The sequence below is a fragment of the Branchiostoma floridae genome, chromosome 19 (genome assembly GCF_000003815.2).
Source record: "Branchiostoma floridae strain S238N-H82 chromosome 19, Bfl_VNyyK, whole genome shotgun sequence".
Lineage (NCBI taxonomy): Eukaryota > Metazoa > Chordata > Leptocardii > Amphioxiformes > Branchiostomatidae > Branchiostoma > Branchiostoma floridae.
The window spans coordinates 11,901,476-11,916,578 of record NC_049997.1 but is presented as its reverse complement, the minus strand read 5'-3'; the positions used below and the strand labels follow the sequence as shown (position 1 = coordinate 11,916,578).

The 15,103-nt window shown below is 38.2% G+C and overlaps 2 protein-coding genes across 2 annotated transcripts in view; both read left to right on the top strand.

Annotated features, from left to right (window-relative positions):
* Window positions 1–42: 42 nt before the first annotated feature.
* LOC118406670 (PIH1 domain-containing protein 1-like) lies at window positions 43–6,488 on the top strand. Its single transcript, XM_035806928.1, has 11 exons — window positions 43–223; window positions 1,452–1,533; window positions 2,830–2,897; window positions 3,171–3,288; window positions 3,796–3,857; window positions 4,002–4,083; window positions 4,318–4,411; window positions 4,675–4,722; window positions 4,941–5,028; window positions 5,585–5,728; window positions 6,417–6,488. The coding sequence occupies exons 1-11, from the start codon at window positions 155–157 to the stop codon at window positions 6,453–6,455; spliced, it is 894 nt and encodes a 297-aa protein (XP_035662821.1). The 5' UTR covers window positions 43–154; the 3' UTR covers window positions 6,456–6,488.
* Window positions 6,489–7,317: 829 nt separating this feature from the next.
* Window positions 7,318–15,103, top strand: part of LOC118406669 (metallophosphoesterase domain-containing protein 1-like) — a 62,749-nt gene continuing 54,963 nt past the window's right edge. The window contains exon 1 of the mRNA XM_035806925.1: window positions 7,318–7,475. The gene's annotated coding sequence lies outside the window, so the exon portion shown is untranslated. The remainder of the gene's footprint in view (window positions 7,476–15,103) is intronic.

The following is a 15,103-nucleotide window of genomic DNA, read 5'->3' as shown; positions in this document are numbered from 1 at the left end:
AAAAGATTAAATGAAATAAAGACAATATAAAGTATTTTAGTATAGTAAACACTACTCATAATACACAAGTTAAAAAAAGATAGGCTAAAATAACGAGAGTATAAGCATTGAACCTCCCTTTATCGAGTGGTAGTGTCCGCAAAGAATTGAAATAATGGCGGAAAGTGATTCGAGTTTGCTGAACTTGGACGATGAAGATCTCTACAAACGGCTGCTGCTGGAGGTAAGTAGGCGAGTAAACTATGAGGATCGTACGTTCACGCAAAACTACCGAAGTCACGGGTTCCTCTCTCAGCACTCGGTGTCTAGTGCGGAAGGCCCCTTCCGCATGATTATGATTAACGTTACACATGCTGTTCCGAGTTCCGAGAGAGACAACACTTGGGCAAAATTGATTTACATTACAGTATAAGTGACATAAGGTGAGAAGGCAACATTAGGCTGTGCTGCTGTATGTCAAGTAAGATCTTTAACTCAGCACTCAAGTTCAAGTTCCTGCTTTCTAAATTTAGATTATCTGCTATCCAAGCAATGTTTTTGAGTAACGATTTGGACGCGAGCACTGGAAACCCAGTGCTGACGGTCCAAAAATGATAATAGCACTCGGCTTCCAGTGCCGAAGTGGTCTTAGCACTCGGCCTCTAGTGCCGAAAAGTCACCGAGCACTAGAAATCCCAGTGCGGAACCCGTGACTTAGGTAGATCGTCACTAGGTTATCCAGTGCTGAATGACCTCCGCACTGGGTAACCAGTGCTGGACGACCTTTCAACCACCCTTCCGCACTAGAAACCGAGTGCTGAGCGGAGATCAGCACTAGAAACCGAGTGCCGGGCGGAGTTCAGCACTAGAAAACGAGTGCCGAGACAAGTTTCGGCTCTTGAATTCCAGTGCTGACGGGTCTTCAGCACTCGAACAAAGCCTTTCCGCACTGGAATTCCTGTGCTGAAGATTCTTCCGCACTGGGCCCCGAGTGCCGACGCCATTTTCTCCACGAGTTCCGCACTGGGCACCCAGTGACCGTGACTTTGGTATACTTGCTACGTTCACCATCTGTAGTACACTATCTATTGTTCTGATGTTGTCATGGGTGATAGGAAAAATGTGAGAACTCCATGTGTGCATAATTTTTTCAAGGCCCCCTACTACTAGTTTTTGAAGTACATTCAACTTATGCAAGGTTTTACTGTACATGTCATAGTCTGTTTTACTCCATATTTCTACTGTTAGTAGAACCAAGGAAGCAAACCTGAAATACAACGAAAACCTCCATTCCCCTCTACCTCAGTGCACTGTGGAGACATGTTATTCATACCAAGGAGGTTAAAAGGACCTCTTTCAACCTCCTTGTTCATACTAACATGTATTCATAACCATGGCTAGGAATTGAAGTCCCCTGTGAAATAAAAGAATTTACAGTAAATTGTGTGTAAATTGAATGTCTCTGTTTTCAGAGTTTGGAGAAGGAAGGTGCAGCAGGATTGGGGGGCCTACAGCCACAGGAGCCGCTCGGGAGGAGGGTCGTACCTAAACCTGGTGATTTATAATCTTGTCCACATGTCTGAACTTACGCATGCTTGGCAACAATGGTTGTGGGTAGTATGTTAAAAGTGAAGGCCCTTGACTTGTAAATAGTTCTGTCTCAACCACTATCGTAATTTGCATAACAATGTTTTGTTTATGTCTCAGGGGCCTTCAACTTTGACATGATATATTACCGGTACCAACATCATCATAAGTCAGACTTGTGTGCAGAGGCGGCGGCAGGAAATTTCGTCTGGGGGGGCGAACTTTTCCTAACAGAATTTTGCGGCTCACGCTGGCGCTACCCGTCGCGCCATAGGCGCGACCACGCTAGGGGTGTCCGGGGGCATGTTCCCCCGGGAAAATTTGAAATCTAGGCCCTCTAAAGCGGCATTTCCTGCGTTTTGACGGGCAAATTTTGCTGCCATCTACTAGTACTAAGCAAAGTTTGATGGCAATTCTGTTAGAAAGACACATGGTTTTAGCGAAGGCGATGCCCCAAAAATATTTTCACGATTTCGAGTGCCGAAGGTGCGAGCTGTCGCAAGGTTGGTTGGTCTTGGGAAATTTCGAAATCTGCCCCCTATGAAACGACATTTTCTGTATTTTGAGGGACAAATTTTGCTGGTAGACTATGCTAAATCTTATGCCATTTTTGTCAAAGAAAAAGATGTTTGAGGGCGATGACATAAGCTACCACGCACAAATTTTCACCATGTCGTTGTGAGCGCCGGAGGCGAACGTCATCGCTTGGGAGGTCCGGAGAAAATTTTAAAATCTTGACCGTCTGAAACGTCATTTTCTGCATTTTAGTGGCACTTTCTGCTTGTAAACTAAGCTAAGTACGATAGTACAATTTCTATTGGTTTAAAAGATTTTTCAGAGCAACGCTACAGCAAAATATTGTCCTGCGCCAAAGACGCAGCCGTCACAAGGAAGGTCTGGCGAAATTTTGAAATCGGGACTCTCTGAAACGCCATTTCTTGCATTTTCAAGGGTAAATTTTGCTGTTAGACTAGCTTGATTTTATGAAATTTCCATCATCAAAAAAATACACAAGGTTTCAGCTTGATTTTGGGGGGGGGGGCGACGCCCCCCCAACATATTTTCCGGGGGGGCAGCCGCCCCCCCTGCCCCCCCTCTGCCGCCGCCACTGGTGTGCGTTCAGCTAACTTCAATGATAAGTACACTTTTTGAGAGAAACTCAGTTCCATATATTTTTTAATGTACTGGTTCAATCAACTTTTAGGTTTTAGAGAGTAAGTTGAAACAAGAAAGTTTTTCTAATATTCTCCTTTTATTTTCCAGGTTTCTGTGTGAAAACCAAGGCAGATAATGAGCAGAAAGTGTTCATCAATGTCTGTACAGCTGAAGAGGTGATTAAATGACTTGAAACTTAGTTATCCCATAAAAAGACTTCCTCAAAGTAAGAGATTACAAGATATTCCTGTAACAAGATAGGTACAAATTCAATTCAGATGGGTGGAATTACATTCAGTGATTTGTATTTTTTATCCCTTCCATGATAGTTTAGTTTTTATATCCCAAACAGATTGTCAGACACAATGTAAAAGCAGGATCATAGTACTGCACAAAATGATTTCCCCCTCTGAGGTGTTGGCATAAAAAAACTTCTCTATTTCACACAGGTCCCTGAGCCCAGGGATATCAATGAGGAGGAGCTGAGAGAGATTCTGGAGTCAGAGGATGCTGGGAAATATCGCGTCAGTATGAGTATCGGGGAGCCGCACACAGAAGTGGACAAAGGTTGGAGACGTCAGCACTTTGTTGTTGTCAACTCTCTTTGTCAAGTTATTTTGGCCATACGTGTCATTGTAACCATCCTGCAAAATCTTACAGTTTAAGACTATCTTTGGTGCTACAGTTTACATACTGTGAATGTAGAAATGTTTGTGGTGGTTTTATGTTTGCCGTCTTTGCGGTGGCCGCTTCACCACAAACTCAAAACCACTGTGACTATGACTCTACCACAAACTCAACAACTTTCTATTTTTCTGCTACTGCGAAATTGAATCCCTACAAAATTAAATGCATTTACAGTACTTAGTTAAAGTCTGGTTGACCCAACAATCATTATTAAGTATAATATTAGTTTAATTAAATTGCAACTTAAAGGTTAAGTATCTGGTGTTGAGCCTCTTGATAGTTTATGACCAGAGACATTAATATGTAGATGTGATGTCCTTGTTATGACTAAGTTCTGAAGAGTTTGATGAACATTGAATACAGTAACTCATGAGTGTGCCTTTACAGGTGGAAAAGGCTGTACAGCATATGATGTGATAGTCAATCCAAACTTTTACGACAAAATGCAGGTATTTCATTTAAAGCACATACATGTACAGTTTTCTGTGAAGTTAGAATCTTTCAGGATATTGAATCCCCATAACTTTGTTTTTTTTTGTGTTATAATGTACATGAATGTTGTTCTTAATCATAATGTTGTGCTTTATTTCTAGAAACAAGACATCTTCAAGGCCTTCTTCCTTGTGGTTTGTCTGGAGGGACTGGAACAAAAGTACCAAATGCTTCTCAGTAGAAGTTAGTATTACTCAATTTGTCTAACATTATTGTCTTCAGCCTTTTCCATCCTTTTTGTCACATATGCATGGATATAATGTTACAATTATTTATGTCATCATGAGTCTGTTGATGTTTGTTATCGTACTGATGCTTTTACACCATGAATGTGTTTAAATGAAGAAGTCTGGTATTATAATATAATTCACTGCTTAAATATTGATTGTAATGATTTCCTTACCTTTTGTTTCTCAGACTACACCATCTTGAAGAACAGAAGATGTCTTGGTGCTCTTCAAGAACAGTTCCTCCGGACAAAGTCTAAACCTTTCATCCATGAGATGGACAGGTAGTAAATCACATTTTTCCAAACCTTTATTTTGATTCCTCTTATTCCAATTTTGCTTTGTCAATGGATAGGTATAGCTTAAAATGCTATTAGATTCCAAACTTGTAATACATGTAGTAGAAAAAAGTTCTTGCCAACATTTTCTATAATTATACTTTATACGATTGAGGATATTATTACTTTGTTGTTGCTTTACTAGTACTTTTAAGCCTTGTCTGGAACTATGAACAATATTTAAGTGATATCATTCTGTATTTTTCCAGGGACAAGTCTTCATCTCTGATTTCTGAAGTTGAATCAACAGAAACCAGGTTGGTTTCCAAAATGTAGCTTTAAATTGTTGTAGTTTTTGATCATCTTTGCTATTTAACTTGCATTAGGTGTTAGTGTATTGGTTGCCTCTGTAACATGTTTTTGTTTATTAGCCAATCACACAAGGGGAAAGTTTCCAAGCTTTTCTTTTTACAACCAATCAGTATATTTGAAGAAGGATTTGATTGACCAATCAGGTTTCTTGTCTTATCCACAGAATACCAGAGCCAGAGTACACAATCATCAAAGAACCAGCAGACGGCTACCCAGAATTCCTGGTGGCAGAATTCAAACTACCTGCTGTGGTAAAAACAACAACATTCAGGATTTTTACTGATAATGATTTTAGAAAAAAAAGTAGTGTTATTTTATGTAGTGCAGTCAACAAGATTTCTGAAGTATCACAAGATGGTATCATAAGATGATGTGTCGGGATCTATTGTTGTGAAAATATCATATAGCCTCTTGAAAAAGTTCAGTCTATGTATAGTCTAAGTATTTAACTCCTTGATAAACTCCTAAAATGTCCTCGGTTGAAGATACCTACGATTTGAACTAACTTGACGTAACATTTCTTAATAGGGCGCTCGATATAAGTAAAACTATGAAATGTTTCAATGAAATTTTGGCACTTCATTTTTTTGCGACTAACTCTCATATGTAGCCTTGGTGCTCAACTGATGATCATATAAAGGACTATCATTATATTTATAAAGGGCAATAAACAATCTTTCCAATGATTTTTGATACAATACAATTCATGATTTTTAATACAATTCAAGTATTCACAGAGATGTTATCCACAGAAATCAAATTTCCAAACTCTTTGTGTTGAGTTCTATATGTTTTCTTGGTTTGCAGAGATCTGTGAAATTTTTGACCTTGGATGTTGGTGAGGACAGAATAGTCCTGGGTGCACGGCCTGACCTCTACCATCTGGACATCTTTCTACCTTATAACATCAACCGGGAAGAGTCTGGGGCACAGTTCAACAAAAAAACTAGGGTCTGTAGTTTTATCATATATTTTGCTGAATTCTGTTTCAACTACAGTCAAACCTGTCTATAGCGGCCACTCAAGGGAACGGACAAATTTGGCCACTATAGACAGGTGGCCTCTGTATAGAGGTGGTAACTTGTAGATAAAATACCCAAGGGACTGACAAAAAGTGGCCACTATGGACAGGTGGCCCCTCTGTAGAGGTGGCCCCTAATACAGGTTTGACTGTACATCAAATGTATCCTTTGTCTCCAATGCAGGGTTCTAGCCAGCATCCATCCTTTTGTCCATTGAGGAATTTTGCAGCTGGGGATGGAAGAAATTTTGCCTATTCCATCTGCTGATGGACAAAAATTGGCATGTAATGGTATTAAAAAAATCAAATTTTGCAAAGATCTCCAAAATTTAGCACATATGCCATTGAATCAGGTCTACTCTACCAGGAAAATTTGCCCCTCAAAATGCAGGCAATAGTACTAGTGTTTCAGAGGGTCTAGATTTCAAAATTTTCCCAGACCCCCTAGGATCGTTGCACCTTCCACACTTGACAGGACTTCCATTCAAAATCCAGGGGACGGAAAACAAATTCAGGCTGGCTTGAACACTGCTCCATTGTACATTACAATACAATTGCTTGAAAATTTGAAGCTGTTGGTTTTTTTAGATGTTCATATTTTTTTTTCTGTCTTTACAGACGTTGACCCTGACAATGCCAGTACAGCCAGCAAGTTGATAGCTGTCATCATGATATGAAGGGAAAAGAAGATAAATATGGCATTTGCAAACTTTGTGCAGCATATATTTCTCTTGGTGTGAAAGTGTTGGTTTGGTTTAGATAATCTTTGAACAAATGAAAAGAAGATTTGTTGTTGTTGTGGTGTTTGTCCTTGTTCAACGTCTATTATTTCGTTAAATGAAATATGCAAGATATGTATTACTGTAGTAAGAAAAAGGAGCTTTTCCCAATTCTTAAGTGTGGTAATACAATGGAACCATACATTTGCAGTGTCACCAATTCGTATTGGAGAGTTCATTGTGCTTGTGAAAATATCAGTTCATGTGAAAATATAACTACCACAAACATGTCAAGATTTATGTATTTTTTTTGCTGTATGCCATTTTCATACACATAGAAATAAAGAAACTCTGTAAAAGATAGTGGGTCAAAGGTGTGAGTAATAACTTTTGATGCTGCCTAATGCCACCAGTAAATATGCTTGGATAAAAGCCTTGTTGTGACCTGCCACCTTGTGATAATGGTGAAAACTGCAGTTGAGTGTCAGCTACAGGGAGGTTTTATGAAAAGAATTTCACTGAATTCTCAGTAAGCGTACTAGTTCATTTCCAAGAACAATAATAATGTGTCAAAAATAAAGCTGAGTCATTATTTGTATTTTTATAAGCTATGGGACTGACTGACTGACTGATAGCAGCATAAGGAAACGGTCACTCAAAAATGTAATTATGGTATATGGCTATCGATAAATAAAGATAATTTTTTCTAAAACGTTTTATAAGTGCAGACATTACATGTATTATGGTTTAGATCTATACAAGTGCCGACACTCCTATTTTTACACAATGGTTAAACCTGTTTCTACCCAATTTGCGTGGACTATCCCAGCGACCTTTGACCTTACACAACTAGGAAGTTGTGACCAGGGGAAACCCCATGCCAAGCAACAGAAAAATAAGACGAACTCTCAAGAAATTGCAGCCGGTTTGAGACTTGCTACTTCGAGAGAATATCCAGGTAACTTCTTCCATTTCCCTCAATGACTTCACGATACTATTGTTTCTTTTGATTATCTCATTTTTAAAAAAAAACTTAACGTTGTACTCAAGTAGGTCGGAAATCTCAAAGCAGATGTTGCGGTAAAGATCGGGACGTTTTCTAACTGCTGGGCTGCTTTGAAGTGACTGCTAAACCCCATGTGGTTATGAAGAGCTTTTGTACAAGCCTACTGTCCGGAGAGTGTGGAGTTATGGGCTGTTACTACTAGAGTGTTAGCGAAACCCGGCAGTCAGAAAACGTTAAAGGATCTCCCTCCCAATATCTGCTTGGAGATTACATCTCATTGCTTTCTGGCGCGGTAGTTCAAAGGTAACACAGGATAATCTTTGATGATTTTGTGAAAATATGAATATGTCTATTAACGTTGTGCAGCTTGGTTTCCTGGCTGATCTAGTGTCCTCATCTGATGTTTGATTTTGTACATTGCATTTCATAAATTGACATTGATATGCTATAGCCTTTAGCTCTCAATGCAGTTGTGACCTTTTGTACAAATATGATGATGGTACAGTCAAACCTGTATTAGGGGCTACCTCTACAGAGGGGCCACCTGTCCATAGTGGCCACTTTTTGTCGGTCCCTTGGGTATTTTATCTACAAGTTACCACCTCTATACAGAGGCCACCTGTCTATAGTGGCCAAATTTGTCCGGTCCCTTGAGTGGCCGCTATAGACAGGTTTGACTGTATAACAAGGATATGAGGATCTCTTTGCAATGGGAGTAATGTGCAGTATTAAGCAACTTTATCTTAATTCTTGCCTTGGCTTAATTCCATTGTTTCTCATGTTTACAGTAACAAAAAATGATGACTCATAGCTACCCAAACACTTACATCACATGTTAGTCATTATTCAAGTGTTCCTTACTGGAAATAGAGTATTTCTGTGTTTAATAAAACAAACAAAAAATTATTATCAAAAGTTTAATGTATGTACATAGAAGATCTTTCAAATTCGATTTGCTACTTTGCAATACCCTGTAATGTTTTGAAAAAAAAATCATAATTATTATTATATAATGTTAACGTAAACCTAACATATTAAACAAACAGGTGTTTCTAGCTCTTTTTCCTCACCCTAGAAAGTCCATCAAAATAAGAAAAAATCTTTCTTTATGAAAATGCCAGACAAATCAATAACGATTATTATCACAGGGCTGAAGTGCTCTTCCAGAGTAGGTTTGCTTTGATATCAGAACACCCCTTTATTTAGAATACTTCTAACACAGAAAACTACGTAGTTTCCTACGATACTAGCCTGGTTGCCATCCTGCGTGGGTTAATGTTTTGTCGCTTTGAAGAACCGTCGAACGTTAGAGGCTTAACGAGTCTTGTATCCATGCTACAATCTCACAATGACGTGGTTTCTGTCGCTGTTGGGGGTTTACCTATTGTTGGGAGCATGCATGTCCCTTTTTCATAAAGCATAGTCACCATTTCTGATTTTATATAACTTGTAATCAGATCGAAATCAATGTAAAGCCCATTTCACATACAGTATGTTACGAACTTTTTTTTTTATTACCAAAATGTATGAGGAGTGCAAGAATTTTTTCCATAAATTGCAGTGCACTAACCCCATGGAGACCCTCACTATGACATGGTTTCCAATGGAGTGAGGGGTTACCCCCTGGTACTATGACATAGTTTCTATGGACGAAGGGGCTTACCCGCCATACTGCTGACGTGGTTTCCAACGAAGTGTTCGGACATTCCATACTTCCCATTGTACAGATCATCCGTTTCATTTCTGACAGTTGACTCGTTGTTGGATATCGGCCATTTGAAGTAGACTAGAGTTAAACAAGACTGGACTCCTGCAAGGCTAGTGGAAACTTTGGTAGGTGTGAAAATTGTGGTTTTGCTTTAAAGGAACTTTACTTTCAAACTGTTTGGTTTTTGTTTTTCACTTTGGCCTTGTTTTAAAGTCTTTGTAGTAGACAAGTCTAAATCTAATAGAAAACAACTAAGTATATCATTTAACAACAGCTTTAGAGCTATAGCTTGAAAATTAATGTTTTTTTTTCAAAATCATCTTTATTTACTCTTAAGTTTTAAGCCTTTATCTCTTAAATGTTTAGATTTGTTTTCATTTGAAAATGCTCTCTGCTGTACAGCAGGGCAACATACAGCAGGGCTGAAAATACTTGCCAGCAATGTGCACTTTGACTTTTGACAAGTTGAAGTATCACAGACCTGTTATCCTTAACAACATTTTCCAGAAAAGAGAACAAAAAAGTGTATCAAGCCCTTCATACAGGAACAGGACCATGTTTTTTTAAAAAGATTTTGCAGCTAGTCATAGTATATAAAGACTTGTTACCCATCTGAAATCTGACCTAACAAAGTTGAAAGATGTGCGATCTTTTATTTAGAGTTTGTCCTAAGAGTCTCAGCTTTATTGAATACAGTGACTGTGTCCCTGACCTATTCCATGGCATGGGCTAAATTGAAAATGCAAATGAGAAAGCTACAAATTAGCTGCTTGTCAGGTGCTGCAGTATACAGGTTCATCGAACTTTGAATTGATGGCATTTCTGACTAGCCCCAATCACGTTCTTCTGACTGACAGAGATATTAATGTTTATGATGGCAAAGTAAGTGGGACAGTCATGGATATACATTGTACCAGAAAAAAAATCAGAATTCTGTCTTGTGACTCCAAAAATTTGTCATAGATTCTCTTCAACAGTTGATTCTCTCCTAGCCTCACTTAAAATTATATGACAAAATGATATAAGATATATAATATGATAAAAGTCACTGTGCCTCTGTGCCTCTTGCCATGTCCTTGCCTCAGAATGCCCTCATTTGTTGCACATTTCGTTCCTGCTAAACTAGATCGTGAGACTCACTAACCAAATGTGGCAGACTGCTAATAGTAATACATTGTGAATGAGACAAGGAATACGATAAATCTTGTTAATGCATTATTCATGAATACCATGTTGCATATAGATAGCCAAATTAACAAAATTGCAGCGTGTGTCGATGTCTTATCTTTGAAACAGGAGTGTGTTGGCGACTCTTATCTGTCACGTGTAAGACTCTTACGCCATCGGACAGAAAGATTAAATTTATCTTCAAGACTTCATGCACTGACACGTGCTAACTCATGAGTCATTTACTATTAGGTAGAACTCGTATGTGTGTATGACAATCACTAAACAGTGCACAGTTGTTGAACAATCATGTTCTTTCACCACAGTAACAGATGCGTGATTTTTAACTGGCAACCGGTTTATTCACAGAATGCAGTGCTAAATTTTGATCCACAAATTTTGGCCTTGTTTAGAAAGTTCAGCATTTTTTTTAAAGCAAGATCGAATTTGTAGATTCAATTGTTTGCAACAGAAATGTGTTTTGTTATCTTATCTGTCACATGTAAGACTTTTACGTTGTCAGAAATTGAATCAAGACATAATTTCTTCGAGATACGCAGACAAGTCCAGGTCAATTGTCAGCAAAAGAAGTTACAGATATAATGAAAGGAGAGTCAGGTAGTGTCCATTTTGATATATATGGTATATTAATCACATTTGATTTTAATGTTCTTATTTGAGACATTTCCAGGTCAATTATAAAAAAATGACTATGAACAAATCAGGTCAATTCAAAATTATATTGTCTGATGCATAAAAACAATCTATCTTTTCATTCATTCATCCATCCGTCCGTCCGTCTGCGCATCCATCCATCCATCCATCCATTTATCCATTCAGCCGCCTGCCCACCCACCTGTCTTCTTACCTGAGTGTAAATTTCTGACTTAGTTGGTTTCTGTAGTTTTTTGCCTTCTGGCAACTCTAGATCTGCAGCTGAATGTAAACCAGGCCTGACGTCGAGTTATTAATAATAATGTTATCAATATCACCATAAATTCTGAGGAATAACAGATTGAAGGGGCTGTTTGCAAAGTGTTCATCGTGCAATTACAATGTTCCCCATGCTTTTCCTATATGCATACGATATATGCATACTTTCCAAAGCTAATATTTACAGCAGAGAGTTCTCATATTGTTGCAGTTATATAATAATACTTGTATTTGTCTGTTTCCTTAAGTTCAATACCCTAGAAGGACAATTAAAGTGAATATATGCAGCACTCTCAACAAGTCTGTGTAGCTAGGATCTCCCCTAGTGCAATGTCAACATTTGAAGAGGATATTCTTTTAGGAGTGCCTTGAGTCTATTTCCTTTTTCTCTGCAATGACATATATTAGCCTGGTTACCAAACCCCAGCCCGATCTCAAGTATCTATCGTGCAGGGGTCTGGCAGGATGACATAGGAACTCCTCTCAATTTTGCCTCTTCTAGTGGGCAAAAAACTCCACCAATAGAACAGCACAGGATCAGCAGGAAGTAATTACACCCCTGTCATGATTGGTTAAAGGCCCCCAACTGTATTTTTTGAATCCATAACAGTGACCACTAAGTACCTGATTTGCTGCTGTGATAGCCTGCTGACCAACTGTGGTGTGTTGTAGCTGGCTACCTGTGGTGTGAGTGGTCATCAATCCTAGGTTCTCCTCCCTCTGATCAAGGGCCTTCAAGAACCTTTCTACAGCCATCCTGCCAGACCCCAACACGAAAGATATCTGAGGTTGGGGTATGGTATCCAGGCTAATCATATATTATATGACTCTGTAGTAACCCTCACAAAGCTCAGTCATACAGTCATTGCATATAAGAACAGTTTTCCAATGTGATTCTTTTGTATGACTGAATATTTAATGTTACTCTTGAAAAGAAAACAATTTTCTATGACTTGGATTTTTCCCAGTAACGCTAGTTCACCTTTATTTGCAGGGTAACCTTTATCCGTTGAATTTAACACCAGGGTATTTCGGGATATCAAGTCGACGGACGGTGGTCTCAAACTGCATTAGATTGAATTTGAAACCACCGTCTATTCAAGTTTTTAAGTACAACGGATATAGGTTACCCCGCGAATAAAAGTGAACTAGCATTACATTTTTGATATAATCATTCATCATCATCATCACGGGTGGGTTGCCCGGACCAGGTTTACTCTCTCCCTCCAGACAATATGTGAAGAGTATTTTGTTGGTGGTTGCTTCTAAATCTATTTCCTGTCTCCTGCAATGAGATATATATGAAGTAAATGTATATTTGCACCTTTGAAGAGGAAATGAAGCATTTTAGGGATGCTGTTACGAGATTGAGTTGTTTGAAGTACAATTTACACATATTGCACCTAGCTGGCTTGTTGCCATCTTTCTGTGATTTGATTCAAGAATTTTAGTCCTTTTTAGACCTTACAAGTAGGAAGGAAAATATGAGCCAATCATTGCTTTGGAATTTTAATGCATGAGTTTCTAAATTCTATAGAGAAAAGAAAATTTCTTGGATTAAAAATGAATCTTTTTTTGTAATATATCCTTTAAAAACAGCATTTGAACTTCTGAGATGAACCCTATCGGGAATCTCCATGGCCACACACCTTACCTTACCTTAGATCATCTGGCAACTTACTAGCATAGGTTGACATATCAAACAGCATACAAATTCAACAAATCACTGTGTATGTCAGAGGTTCCTCTTTTGGACAAGACTTTGCTTTACATCATGTATTTTGCATGTGAGATTTCTTATGATGTCTGAAATTGACATTATGAGACCACCCCTGTAGGGAACCTTCAAGGTACATGTACCAGTATGTACGAGAGAAACCCTACAGGGCTCCTCCATGGTACGGTATACTATAAATGCAGAAATGTTCGTGGTGGATTAAAGTTCGCGGTTTTTGCGGCAACCACTTCACCGCGAACTTAAACCCACCACGAACATTTTTCTATTATGGTATTAGACTGCAGTCTATGTTGTTACCGCGAAATAAAAATCACAGCGAAAAGTCATTTTCAAGCTACCGCGAAATTAAATCCCCGCGAACTTTAATGCATTTACAGTATGCAGTGTGTATGCAATGATGTAAGTAATGGCTAGCCTAACTAAAGGCCATTTCTGCAGGACAATAACTCACCTACAAAGAGTAATTATACTGACTCTTTCATCATACAAATGTGCTTGGGATGAAGAAATATCCGTGCGCAGATGTGACATTTATCACAGCGGCCTGTCAAGTGGGATAACTTTTTTTATTACCACCACCAAAGAGATCATATTATCAACTGAATGTACGTGACTGTGTAACGTCTGTGTACTAGTATATAACGCTAGTTCACCTTTATTCGTGAGGTAACCTATATAAGTTTTTTTTTTAAATCAGGATATATTTGAGATTACCGTTATCAAGTCGATGGCCGGTGGTTTCAAATTTTGGTTCGGCTTTTAATCAGTTTGGAACTTCCGACTTGATGTATATAACTGTTATGTACCCCGTTTTAAAAACGACGGATATAGGTAACCCAGCGGATAAAGGTGAACTAGCTTTACAGGAAGTTTGTGAAAGGTAGATGTCTATGTATTCATGTTGTGTGTTGGTTTCATTTTGGGATAAGCTATTAGGACAGTTTTTTAAAAGTTTTCTTTTCAGACAATTGCAAGATGGTGTTTATTTTTTATTTTTTATTATTTTTCCAAAACTAACAGTCTTTGGATATGAAAGGCTTGGAGCAATTGATAGTTAAAAAAAAATGTATGTTGTGTGAAAAGGCATCAGAGTGGGTTATCTATTTTATTATGGCATTATCAATGGTGAGATTTATTACACTTAGACTCTTGTACTATTTGACTGATAGCCTGTGATTTATAATACAATACTCTATGGAAAGTATTGCAATACTTTATCAGGGCTCGAAATTCTTTTTGGGGATTAGGTGCACTGGTGCACCCAGCTTAAAGCATTAGGTGCAGTAAAATATTTTAGGGTGCACCACTTAAATTTAGTTACAAGCTATCAAATTCTTAAACAAGTACTATGACAGACATTTTTATTACCTTTTTAACACTTAGATCTCAAGAATATGATGTATACTAGTATACTTTGATATCTTTACATACGTAAATGCAAAAAAATATTTGGGTGCACCCTGTGCACCCACAGAAAGTAATTGGGTGCACAACTCAAATTTTGGGTGCACCTGGGTGCACGTGCACCCAGTATTTCGAGCCCTGTTTATGCAATTGAACATGACGTCCAAATAATCCACATTCAGTTAGCCAGCAGTTAGAGAAAATTTTGTAATCTCTATACCTAATCAGTCTAGGCCATGAATGAAAATCATATCATACAAATGTATCATATGAGGTCTGGCGGAAACGCTGATCATATATATGCAAAATATCACAAATTTTGTTACTGTCATCCCTTGACTTTTTGACAAAGTGGTCTGCTTAAGAAAAGACCCATACTAAAGTAGATGGAATAAAGGCTTATTGTCAAGTAAAACTTTATGAAAAATACCTTTTGAATGCAACAGAAATTTTGCTATCAACTCTAACATCTCCCTGATGCCTATCCTGTAACTGATAGAGAATTGGTGGCCAAAAGCTACTTCAGCGTGTTAAAGAATAAGGATACAATAGCGATTTTATATATGGCTAATAGCAGTTCCATTCAGAGTCCCAATTAAAGGAATACAATAGACTAGGATTACTTTGTTT